Source organism: Calidris pugnax, unplaced genomic scaffold, assembly GCF_001431845.1.
Source record: "Calidris pugnax isolate Ruff unplaced genomic scaffold, ASM143184v1 scaffold4, whole genome shotgun sequence".
NCBI classification, from domain to species: Eukaryota; Metazoa; Chordata; class Aves; order Charadriiformes; family Scolopacidae; genus Calidris; species Calidris pugnax.
In genome coordinates, this window is record NW_015090781.1 from 3,766,951 (window position 1) to 3,794,234 (window position 27,284).

Here is a 27,284-nt window from a genome sequence, read left to right on the forward strand (position 1 = left end):
TGTCAGGATGCAAGTTATCAACACACTTCGTGCTCCACGCCAGCCCCACTGGGATCACTCCAGTCCTTGGGAGATGCCGCCAGTTTGCGAAAGGCACAGAAGTTGTTTTTCCATTATGGAAGTGAAACCCACAACTCTATTTTTTTTTTTTTAAGCATTTGTTCTTGAACAAGCGTTTTGTGCTCCTTAAAGGCACTGCCACAAGGCTGTCACAGCCGGGAAACACAGACACTGCAAGCACACGCCTGCAGTCAGATCCCGCACAGATTAACGACGAGACACTTTGTGACTTAAAAAGCGGCAGGAACTTTAAACAGACATATAAATAAGGTGTTGAACAACCAAACCTTTTATATATAACTGCTGCCTCATGGATAACTGCTTAAAAGAACCAAAGCGGGTGATCTAAATATAAACTGCAATTACCCACCACAGCCCCCAGAACTGCTCCTTGTGGCTCTGTGTTGACCCGGGAGCACACGGAAACCTCCCTGCCCTTTGCTCAGCCCCCGACCCCGGCTCCTGTCACCCCCCCGCCGTCCCTGGCCACATTACTCATCTCTCATTCCTCCTCAGTAAACACAGTAACTAGATGATCATAGTCGACATTCTGCATTAACTTATTATTAGGTGACCCTGACACTCTACCTCCCATTTTCTCAGTTTATATTCACAACAATTCTAAATTGAAATATCAAGGGTGAGAGGAGCTTTTTGTCCGTGATCTCCGAAGTGGCAATGAGAAAGAAGCCAGGATTGTATGTGACATCCTCAGTTACAGCCTGTGTGATACCGTAACTTCTGCCAGCTATAACTTAGGAATGTGGAAGCGGGCTTTTTACCTCTTCCTTCCTCAAAATACATAACATCATGCGAGTCTGATTATGCAGAAAACGGTAACTTTACCCCCCCTGCCTTCATCAGAAGTCTCAGAGAACTTGCCTGCCGAGTGTTTGAAAGATGGAGAAGTCATGCAAAACATTTTATGAAACTAAAAGGTCTTATGCAACCTCCCAAAGCCTATCTGCCATAAAAAATGGGCAAAGCTCTCTAAATCAACTTGTTGAGCTGACACGAGACACTCACCCTGCCCTGCCTCTTCTCAAAATGAGTCACCGACGTGGCCAACCCAAGAGTGGGAAAGAGGAAACCCTATTAAAAAATGACCCTCCCAGGACACAGGAGAACCTGCTGGCTAAAGGTGTAGCCTGCCATAAGCACCAAGGATAAAAGAAATCACCTTGTTATTCAAAGCCAAGCTTGCACCGGGGGCAATGTCAAAATATAGTGGAATCTAAGGAAGCAATTAGACTGACTAAGCTTCGGTTTCCTTGACACCCATAATTACTTGAAACTGTACTACAGCAACATGGCTTGTGACCAAACACAGCTTGGAGATAACAAATTTAAGGGAAACACCTAAAATGAAAGTGCATTGAATAGTGAACAATGTATTTGCTAATAGAAGCAGCACCTGCTAACTGGAGTAGCCCAGCCAGTAACTGGTTTTTGCTCAAAAAGAGGCAATATTCCAAACTAAGCCAATGACTAAAAAAAATTAAGAAGATACTCACCAGCAAGAGTATAATCCATATCAAAACCAAAGCACTTTATTTTCTCCATAGCTAAACTTCTGTTCACAAAGACCCTGTAAAGAGAGAAGAAATAAAGCTGTAGGTATGAGCATTTTCAAAATAATCACATTTCAGAACAAACACATTCTGTCAGCTGTCAGGATGTCTGGCTTTCTTAGGTCAAAATCAGAAAATATACCTGAAAGCGGAGGGATGTTTGATTTTTTGCCATGAGTTCTCCTGAAGCAAAGCCATGACTTTGCAGGGTTATTCCAATTATTGGTATGCTGTCTAAAGACATACACGCATGCATGCACACACACACACGGCTTTGCATGTGACCTGCAAAAATTCCTAAGAATAGAAGTGCAAAATCTCCTGAAGCAGATTTCAGAGCTCAAGTAAGAGGAAACTGGAAGCAGTGGATAGGATGCAATACAATTTGCTTGATTAAAACAAATTATTGCCAAGAGGTAACAAGGAAAGGAAAAGAAAATAACATTTCTGTGAATAAATGCTCATAGCATTTCAGCCCTCTCTGGAACTATATCTGGAAATTCAAAGCAAACCTAAATAGATCTGTTTCCACATTTACACCACTAGTGTTAAAAGCATTTGATAAAGCTCTGGAAAACAGCGACTGAGATAAAGTTTCATCCACAAGAATATATTCTTTCTATTTTGAAAATTTTTCTAACTCACCTGCAACTCCTCAACCAAACTCCTATTTTTTAAATTCCACTTTTGCTATCAATGCTTATTGCAATGAGAATCTAAGCCGAATACTTCCAGGCTTTTTTTGATGACAACATTTTAATATACCATATTCAATTTAATTCAAGTAAATAACATTGTGAAGAAATAGGTCAGAGAATACAACGAAAGCTTTTCTTGCTTCATGTTCCAACTACTAGAGTAACTAAGCTGCTTATGTTTCCCCAGAACTTTAAACCATATAAAACCAAATCTGTAATTCAACAGGACTTCTCTCCACCGTCTGTCTTATCTGAACTTTAAGAAGGAGAGTTAGAACTCGGCTGCGGGATGGAAGCTGAGCTCCTCAACACTGCTCTCAGACAGAAATCCCACGTACTGCTCGAGCTGGGATGCCGAGACAAAATCCTCCTGTATGAGAACAGTCCCAGAGCCGTCACCTGCACTCTGATTTCAGTACGTGAAAATTCTCCAAATATTTAATAATGAGTGCATTGCCCTCAGCAGAGTAATTATCCCCTTAAGAACTGCGATCGGCAGCGCTGCCGCGGAGGAGGAGCGGCGCGGGGAGAGCGATACAGCATCGGAGACGGCAAGTGCAAAACCCAAGCACTCGTACGTTCTGAAAAGCTGAAAGAAACCACGGGGAGATTCTTCTCCGCACGCACGTTCCGGGCAGGTGGCCGGCATAACGGGTCCCTTTCACTGCCCGCCTCAACCCGCCCCAGCTGGGGTTTTAACAGCAAACTGCTACCATCAAACCATCGCGCTCCTATGCGAGTCGTCTTACCTCATCTCTCACCGATGTGCTCCTTGTTTAGCTCACAGCACTCTGATTCATCTACTTGGCTGAATCATATTACACAATTCCTTTAAAGCTTCCCTAGTACCCATGCAATTTTCCCTTGGATCTGATTTGACTTCAGAAGATGATTATGGCTGAAGCAAGCCTTAAAGTACTGTATATCTCCTTGGACAGTGTTCTAGAAAACACATCTGCGGCTAATTTAACCGGTCACTGGATATTGTTGTTGTTCCACACAAATCCACTTGGAATACAGTTTCTCTGGCAATAGTATACTTTCCCCCTAACCTTGCACACTCTCTCTGGGAGTCACAGTTTCCTGGCAAAGAGCCTGCCTTTGACAATGGGGCTTGTCACTAAAGGGGCCTCAGAGGTTCTAGATGACGCTCTTTTCTGATAGATTTATGTATTACCTAAACAAGACAAAGCGACGGGGAAAAAAAAAAAACCCTGAAAAAACTGGTCAAGAAATGCCTTTTGGAAATACGAGATGGGATCGTAAATCACTAAAATTCACTCCTGAAATAGCAGGCTTTGGAGTAGGTGGAGCAAATTATCCAAATCTGCGGTTTGAATCTGTGTTTGCCTTTTAACATCAAGAAAGCTTCGATTTTTCAAGAGGCCAAGGCAAAATGCTATTTGCTACTAAACACAGTCTCACACTTCGTATAAGGAAGATGATTACGTTCTGTCACTGCTGATGCCAGAAAGCATTATTTAATAGCTAATTCAAGCACACCGTTTTTGATCTCACGTTTATGCTGTTTGTTTCTGAAAGTGATGAGTTTTAGGAAGGAATAACTTACCTCCAGGAGAAGCTAGTAACATTTTTTGGCCAACCTGCGGAGCCCAATTTTGCCTTTGCCTTTAGGCTTAGCTCCCGGAGGGTAGTTTTCCATCCTTTCAGAATTAAAACATTTGAAAAGAGGCAAAACCCCAGCACTAGGACAGAGCTAAATGCGCTTATAAAAAGGGTAATACGGCGGCGGCTGTGAAAGGCAAACAACAAGGGAGCTGTGACCCAAGAGATCCCTTCCAGTCCAGCCTGCCTATGTTTAGATGATGACGACACCAAACTGACCAAAAACCGTGGAAAGATCTCTAAGCCTCTTGACATTTTTTCATCACTTGCTTTCGGAGCATTTACAGGCTGAAGATCTGGAAAAGTTTACTGAAGGCAATGAAACGAACAACATCTCTTCGCGTATTTTTGTTCCAAAAATAAGTCTTATGACTAAAACATGAAAATTACTATACCAGCCCCCTCTTGGTAACAGCTGGTGAAGATCTCTCTTTCTCCATCAACTCGTAAATATTGCCTATGACCTAGAAACCCTACGTGGCAGGGTCTAATCATGCCCCAACAGTGCACAGGACCTGGCAGGTTTCAAGGCATCCTACCGACTGATTTGACATGGTAATTACTTCACCCACCGGTGCTGGAGTGAAACAGAGCAAATATAGAAATGCCTTTTGGAAATACGAGATGGGATCGTAAATCACTAAAATTCACTCCTGAAATAGCAGGCTTTGGAGTAGGTGGAGCAAATTATCCAAATCTGCGGTTTGAATCTGTGTTTGCCTTTTAACATCAAGAAAGCTTCGATTTTTCAAGAGGCCAAGGCAAAATGCTATTTGCTACTAAACACAGTCTCACACTTCGTATAAGGAAGATGATTACGTTCTGTCACTGCTGATGCCAGAAAGCATTATTTAATAGCTAATTCAAGCACACCGTTTTTGATCTCACGTTTATGCTGTTTGTTTCTGAAAGTGATGAGTTTTAGGAAGGAATAACTTACCTCCAGGAGAAGCTAGTAACATTTTTTGGCCAACCTGCGGAGCCCAATTTTGCCTTTGCCTTTAGGCTTAGCTCCCGGAGGGTAGTTTTCCATCCTTTCAGAATTAAAACATTTGAAAAGAGGCAAAACCCCAGCACTAGGACAGAGCTAAATGCGCTTATAAAAAGGGTAATACGGCGGCGGCTGTGAAAGGCAAACAACAAGGGAGCTGTGACCCAAGAGATCCCTTCCAGTCCAGCCTGCCTATGTTTAGATGATGACGACACCAAACTGACCAAAAACCGTGGAAAGATCTCTAAGCCTCTTGACATTTTTTCATCACTTGCTTTCGGAGCATTTACAGGCTGAAGATCTGGAAAAGTTTACTGAAGGCAATGAAACGAACAACATCTCTTCGCGTATTTTTGTTCCAAAAATAAGTCTTATGACTAAAACATGAAAATTACTATACCAGCCCCCTCTTGGTAACAGCTGGTGAAGATCTCTCTTTCTCCATCAACTCGTAAATATTGCCTATGACCTAGAAACCCTACGTGGCAGGGTCTAATCATGCCCCAACAGTGCACAGGACCTGGCAGGTTTCAAGGCATCCTACCGACTGATTTGACATGGTAATTACTTCACCCACCGGTGCTGGAGTGAAACAGAGCAAATATTTAAAAAAGCTAAAGAAAGTTATTACACAACATGTTGAGGACAGGAAATGAGAACATTTTAATCAATTCAAACTTGGATATGCTTTGGCAAATTAAATGGCAGACTAAACAGCGGGGGAAAAAAATAAAATTGAACCCATTTCACTTCTCTTGTGAAGGCTCAGCCAGATTTTATTTTGTAGGCACTCAGGACCTCAACTAAATCCTGATAAAGGAAGACATCTCCCATGCTCACTGTCCTCCTAGACACAAGGGGCTAAATAGTTAGTTACAAATATTTACTCCCAGAAGCTGACCATCTTAATTCAGAGGGTTTACTCAAAATAGTAAATATCTGCAGTATCCCAGAAACTAAAGATAAAAGTTGAGATTATATCACCACGACAGTTTCTGGGAAGAGCCAGGTGCTTCTCAGAAGCTGCAGACTTAGCCAGTTTTGAAGCTGTGCTTAGATCCTAATCGAAGGTATGCTCAGCCTGATTCCAAGAACACCGGTAAAATGTGTCTCTTGGCTCCAAAAATGTAGCGTCTCCACAGAAGACATGGTATAGAGAAATGATAAGAGCTGCTTTTAATGACTATAAAGCAAAACCAACACTAAGAACCTAAGAACCCTAGCCACCTGAGAGAAAAGATCCTCTGGTTTCTAAAGGAAAAGATGAGATGACAAGTTTTTTTACGGCTCATCTAGGTAAATAAAAATCAAAGAAGCTTCCAGATTACAAACAGTCGAGATAAACGTCAGAATAAGAGAAAAACTAAAATCAGCCAACATTTTTAGGAAAGAAAGTTTTAATCTAGAATAATTTTTCCACTTGCCAGAATCAGAAGAAATCACACTTTCCCTTCCCCTGATTTTGGTTTTTTCCACTCAGAAAGCAATCATTTTAACCAGGAACACTGGAGTTAAAAATTAAGCTGATCTCAAAATTGAATAGCACTGGGCAGTAAGACAAATCAAACCACAGGCTTAACATGAGAACTCCCTCTCCATTCCTTGTGCTGGGAAGCAGAGGTGGGTGTTGCCTAAACCCAACTCCCCAGCTCCACACCTGTCTGCAACCAGAGCATCTCCTTAAATAGAATATTCCCTTTCTTCCACCTTCATCTTTCCTTCCTGATGAAAAACCAAGCTTTCTATTTCTGCTTGGAGGAAGCAGTGTGGCTGGAGCAATCCAAGGTGTGGGTGCTTTGTGGGGAAGAAGGTTGAGGGACCCCATCCAGCCCCATCAGCTCCTCAAGCCAGCACATGGCACAGCTGGGATTTGGGGTGGCTCAGCCTGGACCCGATCCACACCTCAAGGAGCTGTTTAAGGGAAACCATGAAACACATTTCCTCCCTCAGCAGCTCTTCCTCAAAGATTAAACCCTGCAGCCTGGACACAGCAGAAGACTCTCAGCGATGACAGTATTTATTTTCTTTTTGAGCTCTACGAATTGTGCTGGATAAGAGAAAAATGCGTTGTATTACAAGGAAGAAGGAACTGCTGAGCGTGCATAAAGAGAATCACAGCGCCCTGATATCCCCAACTCTGCAATTCACAGCCCTTTTTATTTTTGCAAGAGAACTGATCTCGGTTTTGTTACTGTTCTTGTCAATCAATTCCAAGACAGGAACCTAAATCCCAACTCTTCTCGAGTAACACAGGAGAGGAGCGAATGCAGAGACAGAGAAGTGTTTTCATTTTATTTGTGCAAAATCCCAAAAGCATTCTGTGCCCTGAATGAAATTTGCATGTATAATATTACTGTAATATGACTGAGAAAATAAACAAAATGCACAGAATTATACAACTAAGGAGGAACTTGGCACCCGGCTCACAACTGCTCATAATGAGAAAATTAAAAGGAACAATGTGAGGCGAGGTTTCTGGAAGGGAGCACTTTTATAACCATTTTCCAAATGCGTCCAGAAATACCTTGCAGCCAGAAGCATTCTTTGTCAGGACAGCATGTTTCACCAGAAATTAAATAAATACAAAAAAACCTTGCAACAGTGCTGAGTGGAACAGCAAATACAGTGGTAGCTGGCTAAGCACGACCTACATGTGTGTTTAAAAAAGACTGGTGGACAGTTGGGCTGGAGCCAGCCACAAAACAGACACTAACTAGCCAGAAGGCTCAGATTCCTGCTTCCTCAAAGTTTAGGCAGTTTGGTTAATCTTCACTTTATGGACAACTTCCATGTTTCCATAAGCTAGAAGAGTTAAAAAGAAATAAAAGAGGGAACTAAACGGATTAGCTTTTAATAGCCTCCCATGGCCAAGTTCCCCATAGCCTCTTTAAAAATGCTAATAATGAAAAAAAATCCCACTACTGTTATGACAACTGGATGTTGTCAGTATTATTTGCTAGTCCCCAGATGTTGTGTGGATGGGGGAGACGTCTCACTACATGACGTTATACTTCTGGTTACAGGTGACTCCCACCAAGAGCAGTGAACTCAGATTAATCCCTCACAGACCTTACACAAATCATGTGAGCAAGCTTAAGAACATACTAATATATATGAAAATCTCTTGTCTTTAGGTGCTGGGTGCTTTGGTACCTGTCTTAGAGACGATAAGAAATAAACTGCTTTAAACTACGAAAACCCATATAATCATTCTTTTGCTGAATCTTGCCTCTTTAAGCAGGTAATGACCAATATTATTATTTTTTTTCATAGCATTTTGATCTTTTTTTTACAATGTTAAGATTTTCAGAGTTCCATTTTATTCCTTCTGCAATTGAAAAGGAATATTCTGACAGGTCAGTATGTTTGTAATCGTATTCAGAGATAGTGTTTGGGCTCGAGATGACTTTAGGCAGATGAAACAGTATCAGATAGGGGAGACAGAAGAAGGTCATCAAAATTTCCTGGCCACTTCTAGTAACACTTCCAACATAGTGTCCTGCAATTTCACAACCATCCTTGCACAATTATCGCGACAGAAAACTGGAAAATCAGGTTATGACTGGAACTTAAAAGTCTGATGAGGCTGTATCCAGAAACACGACTATGAGCACTTCCCTCTGAAATCCAGCAGGAATCAGATGGAAGGAGATAGCCTTGGCCATTTCTGTTTCCATTGTTTGGGTTTTCTACCCAGGCAACAGCAAAGTGCCAAGAAGCTCACATATGGATTCCATCCCAAAATAACACCCGTCTGGCTCTGTGAAACCATTAAAGCTAGGGATCATGGGACATTTTTAATGTAATTTCTTTATTATTAATTTGGCAAGTGTTCTGCTTTCTCGTAAGCTCGCCCATTCTGCCGCCTTAACACTCCCTCCTCTCTCCAACGTCCAAAGGACTAAAGCAAAATAAATACAGGGAGCCACACGCTGCCCTCCCCGACACACACACCACCCCACGAGTCCCGGGAGGCTGCAGAGGGACACATGGGGACAGACCATTGCCAGCAGAGCCTACAGAGCCACCTCACTCCCAGTTCCAGGGACATACCACACGTCGCCTACCCAACCAGCTCGGATGGAAAGAGCATTCAGACCCAGAAAGACTTTTTTCTCATTTGCCACCTCAACGAACTGATCATTTTAAAGAGACTGTATACATAGCTACCCAAATAAATAAACAGTTTTCAGCCTCACAGCCTAGTTTATATAACATTTCCACCTGTTTGCAGTCACTGATGATCCAGTATCAATAAAGTGAAGAAACAAGATTAGCGGTGAAGAGCCCAAACTTGAGAAATTTGAACAAACTAAAATATGCCATTAACCCTACAAATCAAAACAACTGATCGGTAATCCTTTTACTTTGTCATTATTAAAGTAGATATCATTTTTTTAGCAGGATCTCAGCATACATTAAGCTTACATCACTTAATTCATGTTACCCCCACAAGATGCTTTGAAAGCAAATTCAAGCACAAAATTGAAAGCACAAAACTACAAAGCAACTTACTCAATACTCTACGAGCGGTCAACGGGATAAGTAGGATTAGGAATCACGATGCCACATTCCCAGTGCTAGCGAGTAAACAACAGAGCAAGAAAACATCAACAGAAACCCCACGTTCAGGATGAGAAGTCTCAAATTACTCTGATGCAAAATGGTAAAAGCATCCCAAAGCCTGTATGTTTAACAAAAAGGCCACCTTCAGCCATTGTGCCCCGTTAAGCCAAAAAACCACAGAATAAAAGTAAATGCAAATACCTGTTTCCTGGATCTTGGTAACTGTCAGTAACAAGAGTGGATGGAACACCAACTTTTTCCATTATTTGCTTTAACTAGATGTGGTTGCTATTTAAACCCTAAAGAGCTATGTGAGATAATCCAGAGGGTGCCTAGAAGTACTCACTCCAAGTTAAAAAATAGACACTAGGGCAATTTGGTGGCTCAGAGTCAACCTAGTTCTTGCCTAATTACAATCACGTTAAATGACAGTACTCCTCCAGAACAAATGACCTAGTGATTATCCTCTACCCGGAAAAGTCAACAAGCAGCTCATGAGGGAGGTGGCCTCACAACCACACACACTAAGGAAAAGCCACCTAAGAGCAACACATCCATTTTATTTCCGAATTAAAATGTATGTGGCCAATAGCAGAGTAATGCAGTATCCTCTTACCAGTGACCTCTGCTAGAGAATGAATAACATCTAGCTTGTATATTAATTCATCTTTAGACCTCACCTCCAACAGGCGCCAACAATGTTGTATAACGAGGTTGTGGCTGATGGTAACACTAGCTAACTGAAAGTCTTAGTTAAAGTCATCAGAAATACCCTGAAGATAAAACCCCACCTCTTCTCCTCCCCTACAGATTTTTCCTAAGGCTTGACGTCACTTTTACGGCCCTTGAACTCTACAGCAGAGCATACATGTTCATCCTCTCAAGCTTCTCTTACTTCCTCAATAACCCCAATACTGTCATTTCGTAAGCAGTTACACAAACCCATCCAAACAGCGAGCAAAAACTTTGGGAGAAGACAGCCATGGGAGGAAACCAGCTATAAATATTTGAACATTCTTGCCTATGGCATTCAGACATGATTACGATATAGTCATCACACTCTGAGTCAGTATGTATTACACCAGTTAAACCAGTCTCAGCTGGGATTTCTGCCAACAATGTTATATGTTGAACACCCATCCATCAAGTATGATACAATGAGAAGTGCAACACCTGAAAAAACACATTCTTACTATGAACAACTACAGTAAAACATGACTATTAGAGTGGCATCTTCACAGCTAATTTTTTAGAAAGTTTGTAAAAGGTTTCATGCCCATGAGAACATAATTTTTATTTTTAAGGTACACTATTTTGCTTAGATTGGAAATTTTTCCCCTTATTTTAAGCTGCTTCCATATTTACAATTCAAGCATTTCCAATCTGGCATAGTTCACTAGATCCAGAAAGTTATATCAATTGGTCTAGGTATTTCCAGTGATAATTAAGCAAACATGAAGTAAACAATGAGTGAAATAAGTTTTTAAAATTTCACACTTCAGAAAACCAAGCACTATAAGCAGCATTTAGAAAATCCCAACTAGGCTTCCGACATTGGTATCAAAAGCTAACCCCAGTTACGCTCATCTGCAAATGTGGCCAAGCTCCTCCAGCCCTTCGGATTGGGCCCGTAACATCACTGGGAGCAGCTTTAAGGTAAAAAAATGCAATAGTTTTAAATTCGATGTTCTTTTTCATTGTTTTTGTTTCTAAGTCACATTAGATTCATGTTGTCAAGGTTTTTTTCTTAAGCTGCTAGAGTAAGAAAAAAAGAGACAGAAAAAAAGAGAGACTGGAAGAGAAAGAAAAAGAGAAAGGAAGAGAAAGAAGAGAATCTTGACAATGAATTCTGTGTCTTTTATATCTCTATTTTTCATAAAACTGACAGTGCTTCAGCAATATCCCAAGAGTTAGAGCTCACTGGACCTCAATGAAACAAATTTCCACCCTAGAACTGATGGCTATGACCAGCAAATATATTCTACATCTGAACAATTATTAAAATACTAAAAAACACAAAATAATATAAAAATATAAAGTACAAAACAATATAAAACAACAAGGGGAAATAATTTCCCTACTCTATCATGTTAAGTCTGCACTAATCTTCTAAGTAACATCACATCTGCTAACACAAAGATCACCAAAAATACCAGAAATAGAAATCTGACAACACTACCTCTGGAATGAGGTTGTTTCAGATTCTTACAATACTGGATTATCAAAATAACTCCCATGAAACTGGTACACCAAAGCCATTAATAGCACAGATTTATACTACAGTCTTGGCATCAGGTTCTCTCATTCTCTCCTGTTCCCTCCCTCTCTCTCATTCCTTCCCTCTCTCTCTTTTTAAAAGCGCATAGTAATTTCAAAACAAAAATGTGCCTCCCCTTAATGTGTTTCCAATGTTGTGCTTTCCATGAAAATCTGAAGTGCTAGCAACATTTCTGCTCAATATGTTTCGAATAAGACATTTCTAGATTCTAAAAACGAGTACTTAAACTGTACCACAGACTATTTTCGGACTAGCAGATCCCAGCTCCAAGTGGAAACCCTCCTTTATATGAATGCACTCTCATGTTCCATAAAGAAATTCTTTCTGAAAGTAAGAATTTCTTACATGAGTAAGGGCAAACATGATGAGGACTTGAATGTGTGAGCTCTTAAGGACAAGTACTGCTTCCTTCGGATCTTGTACAACACTTAGCAGACTGTCAGCACCTAACCGTACCAAATGCTGAGGAAATATTTAGAGAAAAAATAAATAGGCCTTAATTCTAATTCATTTCCATCAGTCTAAATCAGGAGTAACACACCTAAAGTCACAGGTAGAATTATAACACAAAGGTAAACCTGCCAATGACTTCAACAAGGTGAAGATTTTTGCCAGGGAATGGTATAAAATCCCTCTCTTTTATGTGCTATATATAGTTACATTCATTAGACGTTTCCATATCTGACAACCCAGCTGACACAGAGAGATTCAAATAATGCCACCACTTAAGACATGTGCCCAAACACATTCACTGGAAATTGGAAAGCTTCAGAAACGCATCACAGGAGCCATTACTTAGCCTTAGATGTTGGAACTTGCACAACCTGATCTATCATATGATGCTAAGGCGTTTTTCTGTAATTAGATTCCATTTGGAGAATCAAAATACATCTAACACTTCCAAAACACTTCCTCAGAAATACCACCGTACATGAATCACAAATGCAACACGGTGCTTAAGCACGAGGTTGGGAAACTTGACTTCTTTTTCTGTTTCTAGATCAGACATCCATCTCCCCAACTCCTGCTGAATATACTCTGCTCATCACACTGCATTACTTCTCAAATTAAAAAAGCTAAACTTTGAAAATACACCTCCCACAAACAGAAAACTGACAATTACTAGATGCTATTGCTTTTAACTCTGCAAAAGTCCAGACATCTGATAAGGATACAGATTGCATCCATCTTTTATGGTCTGTGCCTGGAACCTTGGGAGCTGGGGGCTAAATTCTTGGCTCAACCAAACTTTCAGTGTGATCTTGTGAAAACAAGGTAGTGTCTGTAGTACAATTCCCAAACTGTAAAATGAGAATAATAGCATTTCTTTTATTCTGTGCTCTGTCTTGTTTATTTAGACTGTAATTGTTTTACAGCAAAGATGGTTTTAGGCACACCTACCACGGACAAGGAGGCTGAGATCTTGTCTAGTGCTTCTCCGCGCTGCTGCGGTGTACACAGTTAACCATACTAAATAGAATTCTCAAACACTTAATTTCTGCTCCCATTTGATTTCCTGCTTATTCATAGTCGTGTATTCCAGTGTCTATGGCTATGCTCTGCCAGTGCACACTGCAATAATTACTGTAACACTTCTGCCATGGAGAATTCCTTGATTTAAAAGCTTCTATCCCAAAATCTAACTTTGCTTAATCTTTCAACTGCATTAAGAAGGCAGACCCTCACTCGCTCTAGTACATGTATCTCAACTCCACTGTTTGTAAATTCCTGCAGGTCAATACTGTGCTATCTTCTAAGTTCTCTCCTACTAACACTTCTGCAAGGAAGGTGAGATTGATCTTTCCGTTTAACCAACAAGCAAAAAACCAGAAACGTGGGTTTATGCTCGGTTCCTCTGTCTCAACACCTCAGCTGTGGGGTTACACAAATGACTTACCGGTGATAGGCTTCCCGGCGGTACTTTTTCAGAGCATGCCCATCCATGTTTGCAGGGAGATCTGCTGCATTCTGGAGTCGGTCGCTCCATGAGGTTGTCATCTTCAAATGCTTATTTATTTCTGAAAAAGGCAGAAGAGAAAAGCTTGCTTAAGTTCAAGGTTTGTTTCACCAGAAAGTAATCTGTTTCCTGGTATGAAGAGATGCAACGCCACTCAGGAAGTTTTGCAAAGTACCCGCTGGAAAGATCTGAGTTTGCAGGTCAAGCAAGATGCTTTGCTCTGAGAGGTCTCGTGAGATAGAGAGTCAAAACGGAGAGCTGGAAGGCTTGTCCATAAGGCTGGAACTGTAAAGACATTCCTATCCATTGTGGTGAAAACGCATTTCGGAACAGTTTTCAGTCCTGAAAAGGGGTATTTTTCACCTTAGAGTTACTAACATGCATTAGCTATAAGGGATAGAAACCCTACCCTTTATACGTTAGATAAATTAGGCAGGACAAACCCTACAAACCAACCCCAGTGGGACTGACCTTGCCACTTTTACCACACAGCGAAAATAAAGAGCCTTGTCCCTGGCTTTGTTTCTCATTTGATCTCTGAGCAGGGACAAAGCTTCAAACTGATGCTAAATTAGCAGAAACAACTGGAAGGGAAGCAGAAAGATGATCTTTCGTCCTCTGCAGGTCAGTCACACTCAGACAGAGCGAGAACACACTGCAAACCTGTAACGCTAGCAAGGCAAATATTCACCAGCAGATCTTCACCAACATCTGCACCCCTTCACAAGTACTGGTTGTCAAAACCAAACCAACAGACAGTTCTTCTCATCAGGAAGGCCCTGCAGTGAGGAAACAGGGGTACCCTTGCCCAAGTGTGTTATTAGCACATTGGGGCAATCATGCTTCCACCTCCTCCAACCAAACACATGTCCTGCTGTGTCCCTGGCATCATGTGGGATCACAGAATGATCTGGGGTTGGAAGGGACCTCTGGAGATCATCTAGTCCAACCCCCTGCCAGAGCAGGTCCACCCAGAGCAGGTTGCACAGGAACGTGTCCAGGCGGGTTTTGAATATCTCCAGAGATGGAGACTCCACCACTCCTCTGGGCAGCTTCTTCCAGGGCTCTACCACCCTCAAAATGAAGAAATTCCTTTGATGATGAAGCAGCCCCATGGTGGGTTGGTTCAGCTCACCATTCCAAGTCCTCGCCCATCAAAACAAACTGACCAAAACCAAGCAAAACCTGGGTAGTTCACCACTGGTCAGCAGGCTGAACCCAGCTCAACCTGCCACAAAGCTATCATTAGGGCTGGTGTGAAGGAAGGGGTGGGAGATGCATCCCACGGTTATAACAAATTAGGTATAAGATGAGACCGTTCTTGTGTAACCCACACAACTGCTGGACAACAGGGCTCAGCTTGTTTGCTCTTCCTTAAAGGAAACAAAACCACCCGCAAGCTACATGGGTAATGATACAGCAACCATTTCTAGACACCTTTAAAATATATATGACTGCCCTCAATTTACAGAAGAGAAACTAGATGATTTCAGCAGAGAGTAGAGCGAGCGTCCAAGCCAGCGTTAGAAGTCATGGCGCTTTCGGCGGTCACACGCACGCTCGCTCTCCTAGAGGAAATCTGTGTAATTTTTTAGTTTAATTTGATTAAAGAGCAACAGTTGCAATCATCACACCACTTGTTAGTTTATTTACCTACTAGTTGCTGGTCATAAAACTCAAACAGACGGCAAACAGCTTGTCTGTAAAAAATATGTTCCTCCCTCCCCCAGCATTCTCCGCTTGTCTCCCAGTTACTATAACCAAGGTTTACAAATGCATCTTCTCCTACATCCTAAAGGTCACCAAATTTAGGCCCTGGCAGGCAGCCCAAGGGACCGCATGCCAGAGCTGAGAGCTCTTCTCCCCCCCAAAATTCCCTGCAACACAGCCGGGAGAGGAGGTCACCGCAGCGAGAGGGCGAGGGGCCATTCCAGCCAGCCGCAACTTCCACAACAGGGCATGCAGGGAGAAGCAGCTTCTAAAATAGCCCAGGCTCCAGCCACCAAGGGCTTAGAAGTAATTACCAGCTATTTAAGCCATGCCCAAAGGCAGATGGAAAGCAGCACAGGGCACAGAACCGAACAGCCCGCAAGCATCAATGCCTTCCACTTCAAAGGGAGGGCACCGCCTGCAGGAACGCTCCGAAGGGCTCCAACAGTCCTGATGGAGGAGAGGGTCCTCGGGAGAGGAACGGGGCCCACGCCAGAGGGACAGAGCCCAGGTCAGCAGCCAGGGACACGCAGCAAAGTGAGGGATCTGGTACCACCCCAAGACTGCAAACTACAGAAAGGGCTTGTGTCCCTGGAGGGTGGAATATCATCTGCCCCATGGATATTTCAAGATGGCCCGGATCATCACCACCTTGGTCTTACCTGGAGCTATTTTGAAGCTATTAACCTAGAGATACTGATTCAGATCCAAAAGACATATACATTTAAGGCCTCTAAAAGGCAAGTTAAATAGCTCTGAAAATACTGTTGCGTGGCTGCTCTTACGACTCTTAGACAGGTCTGGGCCCAAGTTTTCCAGCTGAAACAAGTCCAAACCCAAGCTTCCTGCCATTTAGAAGGGCCACACTATTCTGCTTCCCCAGCCAGACACATAGCAAGAGTCGAAGATTTACACCCACAGCCAAAGCCAGAGACTTTCTGTTCTGCCAGCCTCTTCGTCCCACTTCATCTGCTTCCCATCACCAGCACACCACACCAGAGCTGCTGGCACAGGACAGGACTGCCCTCAACAGCCAGACATCTGATTGCTCACCAACAGTATCCTACAAAATATCCTAACATCCAGATGGCAGAAGAACTTTAGCAGGTTACCTTTAATGACATCCTTTCTAAAATGAGGAATCAGCAAAGCAGTTTGAGCTGCTATGGGATAAATTCTCCCCCAAAGTAGGAGAAACCAGTCTGCATCGTTTTGTTGTGCTGGGATTCAAAAAGCTGAGACCTGAGGAAACCACAAAAATCTGAGTCTCCATAATTAAGCAAGAAAGGCCTGAATTATTTTAACATTCCAGCAGTATTTTGCTGTAGCTGTGATGAAGAGAGTTCATAGGCAGGACAAGGTTTGTAGACAGAGGCAATATCTTTTATTAGACCAACTGGTATGGCTGGAAAAAATAGACAAGCTCTTGGGCACACAAGCTTGTCTAAGTTTTCAAACTCTATCAGTTGCTCTAATAAAAGAGCAACTCTACCTCTACCTTCAGGCTTTGCCTGGATTTATTTATTAAAATCTTTCTTTCAATGTTCACACGGCATAAAACAGAAAATCTTATGCTGGAGTTTTGTATTACGTGAACTTAAAGGCACCCTTAGAGCTTAGCAAGATCCACTGGCACTGGGACAAGAGCTTACTGCTCTGAAATAAAACAGTAACCACTGACAAAAGACATTGTGATGGATGTAGATATGAGGATGGATGTTCCCCACCCAAAAGTCTTACACAAAAAAGTCTCAGGGAGCTCAATGAAATTGTTCTGATGCTTTAAAGGTGTGAAAATCAGCCTACCTGCATGGGTAAGAGATATGGGACTTGATCTCTGAATACAAATTCCTTCTTCCAAATAGAGAGAGAAAAATAAGAAGGGCTGAATCACTCCATGCACTTGTAACCCCCTGGAATAAACATCTAAGAGAGCAGGCAGCCAGCCAGCAAGATTCTCAACTCCGAGCAACTGAAATACGATGCATCTTTCTTTAGTTACAGATCTATTTTTGAAATCAATAATCTGTAAATAGCTTCACATAAAAATAGAAATCTTTACATAGATAAAGCATGTCAGAACAACTCCCCATAATTTATTGCAAACATGCTCCTTACTAGCACAGTCTTAATTAAGCATCTGATAGCATTTATGCTACAGGGTTAATTTTGAAAAAGTATTTAAAATCTCAGCTTCAAAGCTTTGATACAGAACTACTATGCAGCACATATGATTCCGTCCAAAAGTACATGAGATTTTTAGCACATATTTTGAAATAAGTCTATTTGCTTCTTTTGTCAGGTTTGGGCTGATTTCAAGTATTATCCATAGTGTATTTTTTTCAAGTACTCATACATATAAAATAACATGTCCAGAAGCATTCCCCTTCAAGTTTTACTATTCTTTTTCTTTTTTTGACAAATAGTCAGAAGTTTCTGAACCTGATAATACTTGATGTGTTCAGGTAAAATGCACTGCCTATATTTTTTTCTGAGTTGTTTTAACACTCTGACGATGCAATGCCAAATCAGAGGCACACACACTGAAATGCAGGGAGGAACAAAATAGCAGTGACAATCCCACTTTTTCCAGGATATTCTCTGAGAACTTATATGGCAGGAATTAAAAGCATCAATAACCAATCCCCACGTTGTAGCGTACTCACGCTAATTTGCCATGCACAACATCTGCCTCTTCTCACACCTTCTGCTTCAAGAATCCTTAATACCTTGTCAGTACGACCCACACACGTATGTGCACAGTAGAAAGCAAACAGGGAGTAAAATCATCACACCTAACATTAGATACTTAGAAGCTTTGCATTTAGTCAGAGGCTGTGGATGTACAGGCAGATCTCGTGGTGCCCCTGCCAAGCCCAGAGTGGCTCCTGGCTCCCTCCTGCAACGCTGCTCCATTGAAGGTGGCTTCGTGGGGTCTCAGCAAGATGAGGAATGAACCATGTTAAAACCCTGAGAAAGGGATGGAGGATGGGAAGCAGGATTGGGGTTGGTTTGTTCAAAACGTGAATCAAATTTGTGGTCCAGGTCATGGCATGGTCTCACAACCAGGGAGGGGAAAAGCAGTTTTCTTCTGCAGCTGAGAGGACTGTCCATGTAAGGATGTTAAGAAAAGGGAGTGACTCACTTTCCAGGAGCGTCTCTCTCCCTCCACCAAGGGCAGAAATAGCTTGCATCTAGTTTAGGCTGGATGCTTGGAGCAGCTAACTCACTCAGGTTAGCATCGTACCCTCTGACATCCTGGGATGGACTGCACAAAGTGGCCAGGACTGAGCGTAGTAACACAGAGCAAGCGAGAATCAAATGCAGAAGTGTTAATTACTCAGTCTCTGTGCTAAAAACCAGTTTAAATTCCTGGTGAGATACGTTGCATCTTCCTTGCACAGAATACTTCAACACGACTTCATATTTCAATACTTAGCATCAGCTGGCAGACACTGAGAGGTCAGCTAAAAATTATATGAAATGTAATTTCATGCTTAACATTGCCAGCTGCATAAATACAAGCATGCCTTCATACACCTGTTCTCGTTTAATTGCACAGTAGGAATAACACCTAGACTGGTATGGATGCTGGTGGCCTTCTTGGCCACCTGGGCACACTGCTGGCTCCTGTTCAGCCAACAGTCGACCAACACCCCCAGGTCCTTTTCTGCCAGGCAGCTCCAGCCACTCTGCCCCCAGCCTGGAGCTGCAGGGGGTTGGTGTCACCCAAGGGCAGGACCTGGAACTTGGCCTTGTTGAACCTCATCCCACTGGCCTCACCCCATCCATCCAGCCTGTCCAGATCCCTCTGCAAAGCCTTTCTACCCTCCAGCCACTCCCACCCAACTTGGTGTCATCTCCAAACTCACTGAGGGTGCACTCAATCCCCTTGTCCCGATCATTGCTAAATATGTTAAGGAGAACTAGCCCCAATACCAAGCCCTGGGGGACACCACTCATGACTGGCCGCCAACTGGATTTAATTCCATTCCCCACCACTCTCTGGGCCCGGCCCTCCAGCTGGTTTTTAACCCAGCGGAGAGTACTCCCATCCAAGCCATGGATCAGTTGCATACCATCAGTTACACTAGGTATCTAGATCACATCTACAAATTCTTGAAGACTGAGGACTACCTGTGACACATGCCCTGAAGCAGCAGCTTGTGATTTGCTCCAACCTGCAGGGACTGCACAGACACCCAACGATGCTCCAGTCTTATTCTGAATTGCAGCCTTACACAGAATTGTTCCTTCACACAGTTCCTCTCCCCCACAGCTCTGGGATGACAAATCAAACCACTCTTGTGTTTTACTGCCAACACTTCTGCTTGATACCAAAGAGCAAATTGTTTCTAAAAGGTGTTTTCAATTAGTGATGCTTTTGGAAAATTAGTATGTCCGTGACTTGAGATCTCTGGCAACACTGGAAAGCCCACAGTTTCCAAATATAAGTAGTGAAGCTTGTAAATGATCTAAACCAGAAAACTGACTTTTTTTTTCACTTTGTGACTGAAGTCAAGTTCTTCACTTGAAAACCTTCCACTTCTGGGTGGCTGCCCCTCTGACAGCAATGCTTCAGGTTCATGATAGCAGCATGATAGGACAAAATATGCTATTCTTATTTGACTATTAATTTACTTCCAAGAGACACTTCAAAGCATGCTCAAGATAATTAACACCTGAGGTTGGCTTTAAGCAGGATAATTCCGTACGCCCATTACAGGGTATTAAAGAGGTAGAGATCTGCTGTTAAGAACCTGTTAAGGTTAACCACAGACATGTATTGAGCTCACAGGAGATCCCACTTGCAGTATCCAAAGACCCACTGGCTCCTTGCCCCATAGATTGTACCAACCCTCCCACCTCCAAGCTTGCCATCACCGATGCTGGCCCTGGGTCCTCCAGCAGGAAGGGGGCAGCTCTTTCTCTTGGCCACCAAGATGTGCTGACATCAATGAAGCTGCCTTTTCCAAGAGCCTGCTTTTAGTGAAATTGATAAAGCTTTCCTAGTCACACATTTATTTGACTATGGTCTGACTGACAGACGATGGTAACTCAAGGGTTATTTCTCAACAGGTAAGGTATAAGAAAGGAGAATGCTACTCATGTGGCTTATTATAGGATTTGATTTAATTTCAGTTTGAATTTTATCTCTGTCATAAAACCACATGCTATATTAATGGCTATATATCAAATATCTTGTAAAATATATTTAACAACCCCCTGCCTATTTTACATGGATTTTTTTATCAGACTATTTCTACTGACAGCCATACCCACAGAGTCACTGCACAGTGCCTAGAGCTCCAGTAATAATCCAGGACTCAAATGCATTAGACACACCAAAAAATACAGACAGATAAATTTGGAGCTTCTTTGGGTGACCATCCATTTCTATCCAAGGAGTTCTACTTATTCCGGAACTCCAAGGAGCACTAGTTATTTAAAATTTTAATTTTAAGCATTATTTAATTATCATCAATTTTATGGATGGTTAGAAAGGAATTTGGAAAATTATGAAATCCACAGTGCAACTTTATGAGGAGCAAACCTCAAATCTGACCCTCTCTGAGCACCGTGAGACAATCCAGTCTCCTCATTTATCTGCAACTGAGTTTACTGCCTTGAACTGGAACCGCCAATTCTCCAGTGAGCTAATTAGCATATTTTCTAGCTTCCATATAGCTCATGCTTTTCAATATTTCCTGGAGAATTACCACTGTAGTTAGGTTGTTTCCATCATACTGCTTCTTACATGAACGGTTTGTTAGAGATAATGCTGGTTCTCCACTTCTTTAAGTCTAGAGTGCCCCATATTGTCCCACAGCTCGACAAAGGAGGGTTATACATAAGGAATGTACGACTTGATCCTGAAGAGCACGAGCTACACCACAAAGAAGAATCACCGACCATGAGCTCTCAAAGAAATGCTGCAACTGCAGGTCAAGTAAGATCCTTGGATGTAGAAGGCTACCAAGCAGGACTCCATGTCCCTCTGTCACTGCTACAAGCGCTGCTGGAAAACTGTCTTCAGCCAGCTGTCCCCATTCAAGAATGATACTGATTATACTGAGGAAGGAATGAAGCTGTGAAAGAGAGTAAGGCTGGAGTGGAAGATTGCCAATTTACAGAGAGCGACTCTGCAGGTGATTTGAAAATAGTCTAGAAGCATTTATGCAAAGGAAAGCAGCGTGACTGTGGAGGGCTCTCAGTCTAGCAATGACAGCATAAAAGCACATGACCTGAAATTAAATAAATCCACACAAAAAAAATATTAACAGAGAGGACAGTTAATTATGAAACAACACATTTCCAAAGTAGTTCTTCCAGCACCAGAGGGCTCTAAATGAAAGGGAGGGGGTGATGTTTAAAGCAGCCTTTTTTCACAGAGTCAAGAATTAATGCAGAAAAGTCAAACAGCCTGAGCTCCACAGAGGGTCACTCAAATTGAGTATCATGCCTCAGGCGACTCACTCTCCATTTCTGGAGACGTTCAAAACCCACCAGGACACGTTCCTGTGCAACCTGCTCTGGGTGGCCCTGCTTTGGCAGGGGATTAGACTAGATGATCTCTAGAGGTCCCTTCCAACCCCGTATCATTCTGTGATTCTGTGATTATCAGCAAATAAGAGACTAAAGCACAAACAAAATCAAAAAGAAACCTCCAGAGATAGGTTTCACCTGGAGAGAAGGTGAACGGACAAAGAAAGGCTCTTCTGAGCCAAGACCAGCATGAACCGTGCACCCCAACAGCCCTGGGAAACTCGCTTCCTTGGGAAAAGGTCTTCAGCAGCCTGCAGCAACCTCTGCTGCAGAGGTTCCCAAACTGCTGGCCAACTGAGCGCCTGCCAATAGCAAGCATGGACCTGGCTAAGGAGATGTTGTTCTCATTGCTTTTTTTTTGTTTCCAGCTGTTAAATTCCAGTAAGAAACTCGTAAGATAATTCAAATATTTTACTCACGCTGTTTTCCCGTAAGCAACTGCTCTGATTGCACAGGGTCTTGAAAGAGTAAAATCAAGAATGAATTTGATCTCTCTGCTGTAACCTAAAGAAAATATTTAAGAGTTCCTGTGTTATTTGTTTTAGCTGAGAATTGGGAGGTAAGCTTTGATGCAAATGTCCACCACAAGAGGAATTTAATGTTTGACTGATATCTGCAAATACTAACGTCATTGCTAAGATGAAACACGACAGCGTGCTGGCTGAGCTGCAGGTCAACAGAAACAGCACGAAAGGCAGAAATGTCAGCATGGAAGTGAACACACTCAGTTCTGCAAATCAGAAAGGAAAGTTACGATAAACTTTTCTGTTCCAACTCTGTTCTTTTACCTCAGAACAACCTGAAGCATCTTTAGTAACAAATAAACTCGCTGGCAAGAATTGACAAATATAACCCCTGGCTACTCAGCAGCCAGAGTGTTGCTCCCTCTTCTCAAAGGAGAATTGCCACTTTCCGCTGTCCCCTTCAGCTTGTCACCTCTAAGTAACACTCCTGGTGCTCAAACCTGTGCGAGGCTCTGTTACCAACTCAGGAGAGCTGAACACCTCCACATGAGTTACAGTTCCCAAAGGGACTGAACAAGATGAGACGTGCCATCCCCGCAGAGAGAACTGGAAAGAAAGCCATCCTTCCACATACCAATTTCCAAGCAAGGAATAACTGCCACTCTAACCTGCTATTAAGGATTATACAACAGTAGCTCTTTTGGCAGCAGATGAGGGTGTTTCAAAACAATGACGCTTTTCATTAGATTCCACTGTGTTGCAGGAAGCAAATACAGACTTTAATGGGCCTTCCCAGAAGCGCAGTGGCAACCGACAGAGTGTTTGAGATGCTCAACTGCGATGCGTAGCGCAGTCGTTCCGAAAGCACACAACTGGGTCAGCCTGGATAACGCAAACAGCCAAAAGTTCTCTTTATCTTCTAAACACTGAAGGTGAGGGAGGACATTTTTATTGGCTTTCCTTACTGACTGCGCTTCCCGGTAACAAAACCCTCTTGTCTCTGAAGACACGGTCCCTGCTTCATTAATATTTTATAGAAAAAGGAAAGATACTGAGAGCTTATTCTGTCTTTTTCGTAATCTTTGAAAGTAAAAGGAAGAATAAGGACGATTTTTTTAAAGACACTTGAACCCTCTTCCATACTGGATGGGCCCTCTCTATGTGTTTATGGGCTACACAAACAGATGTGACAGAATCAGCATCTGAAGCATCTCCACAGGCTGGAAACATGACTTCACATGTCCCTCCAGCCTTGGCTGAAAGAGGTCCCAGCTGAGGCCAGGTGCAGACAGCCAGCTGGCTGGTCAGCCCCGGTCCCAGGGCTCCGGCCACAACACTTGCCAAGGGACGTGCTGCTGAGTAAAGAAGCTGGCATACTTCAACTGGGGAACACTGGCTCCTCCTTCATAAAAAAAAAGTTACTGAAAATAAACACTGAGATCAACAGCTGAAGATGATCTGGTAATTCTGAGAGCTGCTCTGTCAAAACCAGTGAGAACTCTTTTTTTTTTTTTTTTTTTCGGGCTCCGGCCACAACACTTGCCAAGGGACGTGCTGCTGAGTAAAGAAGCTGGCATACTTCAACTGGGGAACACTGGCTCCTCCTTCATAAAAAAAAAGTTACTGAAAATAAACACTGAGATCAACAGCTGAAGATGATCTGGTAATTCTGAGAGCTGCTCTGTCAAAACCAGTGAGAACTTTTTTTTTTTTTTTTTTTTTCCTACTAAGAGTTTTCTTCCCCGGCACCATTCTCTTCTCCCAATCTTCTCCCACCTTCTTTAAGGAAAAAGCTTAGCAAATGTTCATATACTCACTCGGCCTCTCCTCCTTGTTCCTTACCCACCAGTAACAGGCAGATCGTTGACAAATAAACCCATCTTTCCAAAAGAAGAAGGATGAGCTGAGGATTATGGAACTAAGCCTGACAAAGGAGAGAAAGCCTTAATACCCAGCAAGGCCACAGACTTCACATGCAAACCTCGGCCAGTTTTCCAGTTGCTGTTTGTCCACAAAACACAAACAAGATAAAATAATGATACTCTTCAGCGATCAAGGGCACTGTGAAGATAAGAGAGATCATTTAGTAAAGAGGATCTTTATTCTCAGTTATATTAACATATAGAGCCCCACATGAATACTAGCCTACTACAGATTTCACGAGCTTCCTACTTTTGTCCTGTTGGTTACCTGTCTCTCTTCCAAGAAACCTTCCCTGAGGCTGATGTAGCCTTTCACATGAGAACAGCAAGAGTCTTCTCCATCCAGGCTCAGCTCACCAAAATGCTCCTGGGCTGGCTCTCACGCTCCTGAAACGCTCAGGAAGGCCAGAAGTACAACTCCCTCCTTCTCTATGTTCCTCCCTGTTCACTAACCACAGGTACCCCTCACCTGAGCCACAGAGAATGCTGCTTTCTCCCCAAACCAGAGGTTGGACATGTGCTTATCACACGTTGTGGAGATCAGAAAGGCACATATCCAAAACCTTTCCTATGCTCTCTCCTTAGCAAGCAGTTCCACACAGCAGCTCCTGGCAGATGAGAAGCCACACAGACCTACCAACCAAACAAGCACAAAGATGAAAAATCAGAGAACATTCATGTTCTGTAGGTGTCTGGAAGTGCTCTTACCGCGTCAAGTTCCCCTCCACACACAGAGCACAATTCATTCCTCTTCTGACCTGCTTTTTTTAATCAGAGGCAAACATAGTAATTATAGTCTGCCTGATTACAAATGAAATTACAAGGCTGCCCTTAGGGCACAATAGTGTCCTCACGTAGGTGTTATCAGCCCCCAAATCTCATTTAATCTTGACAGATGTGTAGTACCAGGGCACCACTGCAGGAAACTCTACAAGTAAATTAATTTTACAAATTTACTTTCTCTGCAGTATTCCCCTGCTCTTCCAAAAGACTGCTAATTCATACAGCATTTCTTAGGGAACCTATGTAACATAATTCATCAGGAAAACAACTGAACATCTGTGACGACTTTGAGCTTTCTCTAAGTTTCTGGCTTCTCTTTGATAACCTAACTGTTCCAGCTTTATCGAGTGATACCAAAGGCCTACTTTATACTGTTTTCCAACTGTATCAACTTATTTTCTTCGGAAACTTCTTACTACCCCGTCCAAGCAAAACACAAACCGCCAAGTTCATTTGAGGAAAACATCTTTCCACTGTCCCTTTAGCCCATCACTTTTAATAGGTTAAATCAGTCCTGCTGACATCGGAGCCTGTTCTCTGGCAGGAGCTGAGGAGGACACACACAGTGCTCTCTCTGTACTCGTCTCAGCTTAGAGGGTGCTCAGAGGGAACAGGGATGAAGTGACAGACCTACTCCCATCAACTGTGACCTGGAAGAAACCCATCAGCCTGAAGGGTGAGAGAACATTAACAAACAACTAAGAAGGCATCGTCAGCAGGGCCCCATTATGCCAAAATCAGCGCCAAGAGTTCCTGACAGTGAAGTCCCTCTGGCCGGGACTTCTCTCTTCAGGCAGCCTCAAGTATCTTGTCAGTGTTTACTTGAAGACTCGGTCAACTGCAGAGTCTTGTGCTCCTGCTGCAGATGAGAGAACAGCTTGAATCCCCTGGGTTCCGAGACACCTTTAAAAATGTCTGTCCCAAGCAGAGTAGTACGACAGCCCTGATACACTGAGAAGGACTCCTTTTTTTCCAGCATGTTACCTGACCTGCTGTAGCCGGTAGAAAAAAAAGCTGACCATGCGCCCAGCCAGCACAAAACCTCCTGTGCAGCCACAGAAATGCCTCCTTCTAATTGCTTTCAAAACAGCAATTGAAAAAAAAATTCCAGCCTGGCTCCGAGCGTCACAACACGGGAAGAGAGTTCTCTACGTGTCCTAATGTTTCCAATATTTGTTCTTGACCCCACCAGCACACATCGATTTATGAGGACAGAAAGTGCTTTTTATTACTGTCTTTGTTAATATCGACTCGCTACATGTCTGTGAAGAAAAATGAGCGGTAGATGAGTAAAACATTGTTAGTTTTTCATCATCCGTTCCCTCCTGATTGCTCAAGTTTAGCAAGCAGGGTTTTTTGGCCTTGGCTCATAAAACTGCCAGTGTAATATTGCAAGAGAAGTTACAATACACGTAAAAAAAGAGGTTAAGAGCCTAACTAGCCTATTATCATGTGAAAGAAAAAAAAATAGGAAAGGTTAGATTACAAACGTGTTTTTAACAAACTCTTAGAGAGGCCACAATGTTATTTCCCTGGATCAGAAGTGATAAAAATCCCCAAATTTTTGAAGGATACGGATGGATATTTCATCTCAGATCACAGCAAGTAAAGCTCTTTCCAATTTGTGTAAAATTTGCTCATGAAATATCACCCACATCTGCTGATGATTCCAGCACTGACATTTGTTAACATACTCACTCTCTATAAAATCATCCCATGTCAACACCACTGTAAGGAGGATACTAACGAACACCAGAACATGTGTGAGACACGTTCTGCTCAGGATGTCTGCAGTCACCAAGTGGTTAACAGTACAGACAAGCTAATGCCTTCTAGAGGCTAAACTTGTATTATTAACTAAAAAGGACTTAGCAGAAAACCGTCTGGTATGCTAGTCCTTGCTTAGCAGAGACGCTTTCAGGTACAGCAAGCATTGTGAAGAACGAAGAAGAGGGGATTTGTGTCCGCTTACTTGAAGCCCTCAGAGCTTTAGGTAGCAAATGCTCATTTTTATCATTTTTCCCTAGGAGAGCTCATTCCAGCCCTGTCAGCTGCAGCCCTGCTTTTGATTACAGGTGGAATTTTGGTCTGCTGACCACTTCTCCCTTCAGA

General features: G+C 42.6%; 1 protein-coding gene across 3 annotated transcripts in view; it reads right to left on the reverse strand.

Annotated features, from left to right (window-relative positions):
- NT5C2 (5'-nucleotidase, cytosolic II) overlaps positions 1-22,499 on the reverse strand; it is a 52,984-nt gene extending 30,485 nt beyond the window's left edge. The window contains exons 1-3 of one of the 3 annotated variants that reach the window (XM_014959224.1): positions 22,423-22,499; positions 13,688-13,808; positions 1,575-1,648 (exon numbers count right to left, since the gene is read on the reverse strand). In XM_014959224.1, the coding sequence (XP_014814710.1) occupies positions 1,575-1,648; positions 13,688-13,788 (175 nt within the window). In that variant the 5' untranslated portion in view covers positions 13,789-13,808; positions 22,423-22,499. Of the gene's footprint in view, positions 1-1,574; positions 1,649-3,078; positions 3,238-9,713; positions 9,847-13,687; positions 13,809-22,422 lie in introns of those variants that run through there. The other 2 variants (XM_014959232.1, XM_014959242.1) reach the window with 2 other exon arrangements.
- Between the last annotated feature and the right edge of the window lie 4,785 nt (positions 22,500-27,284).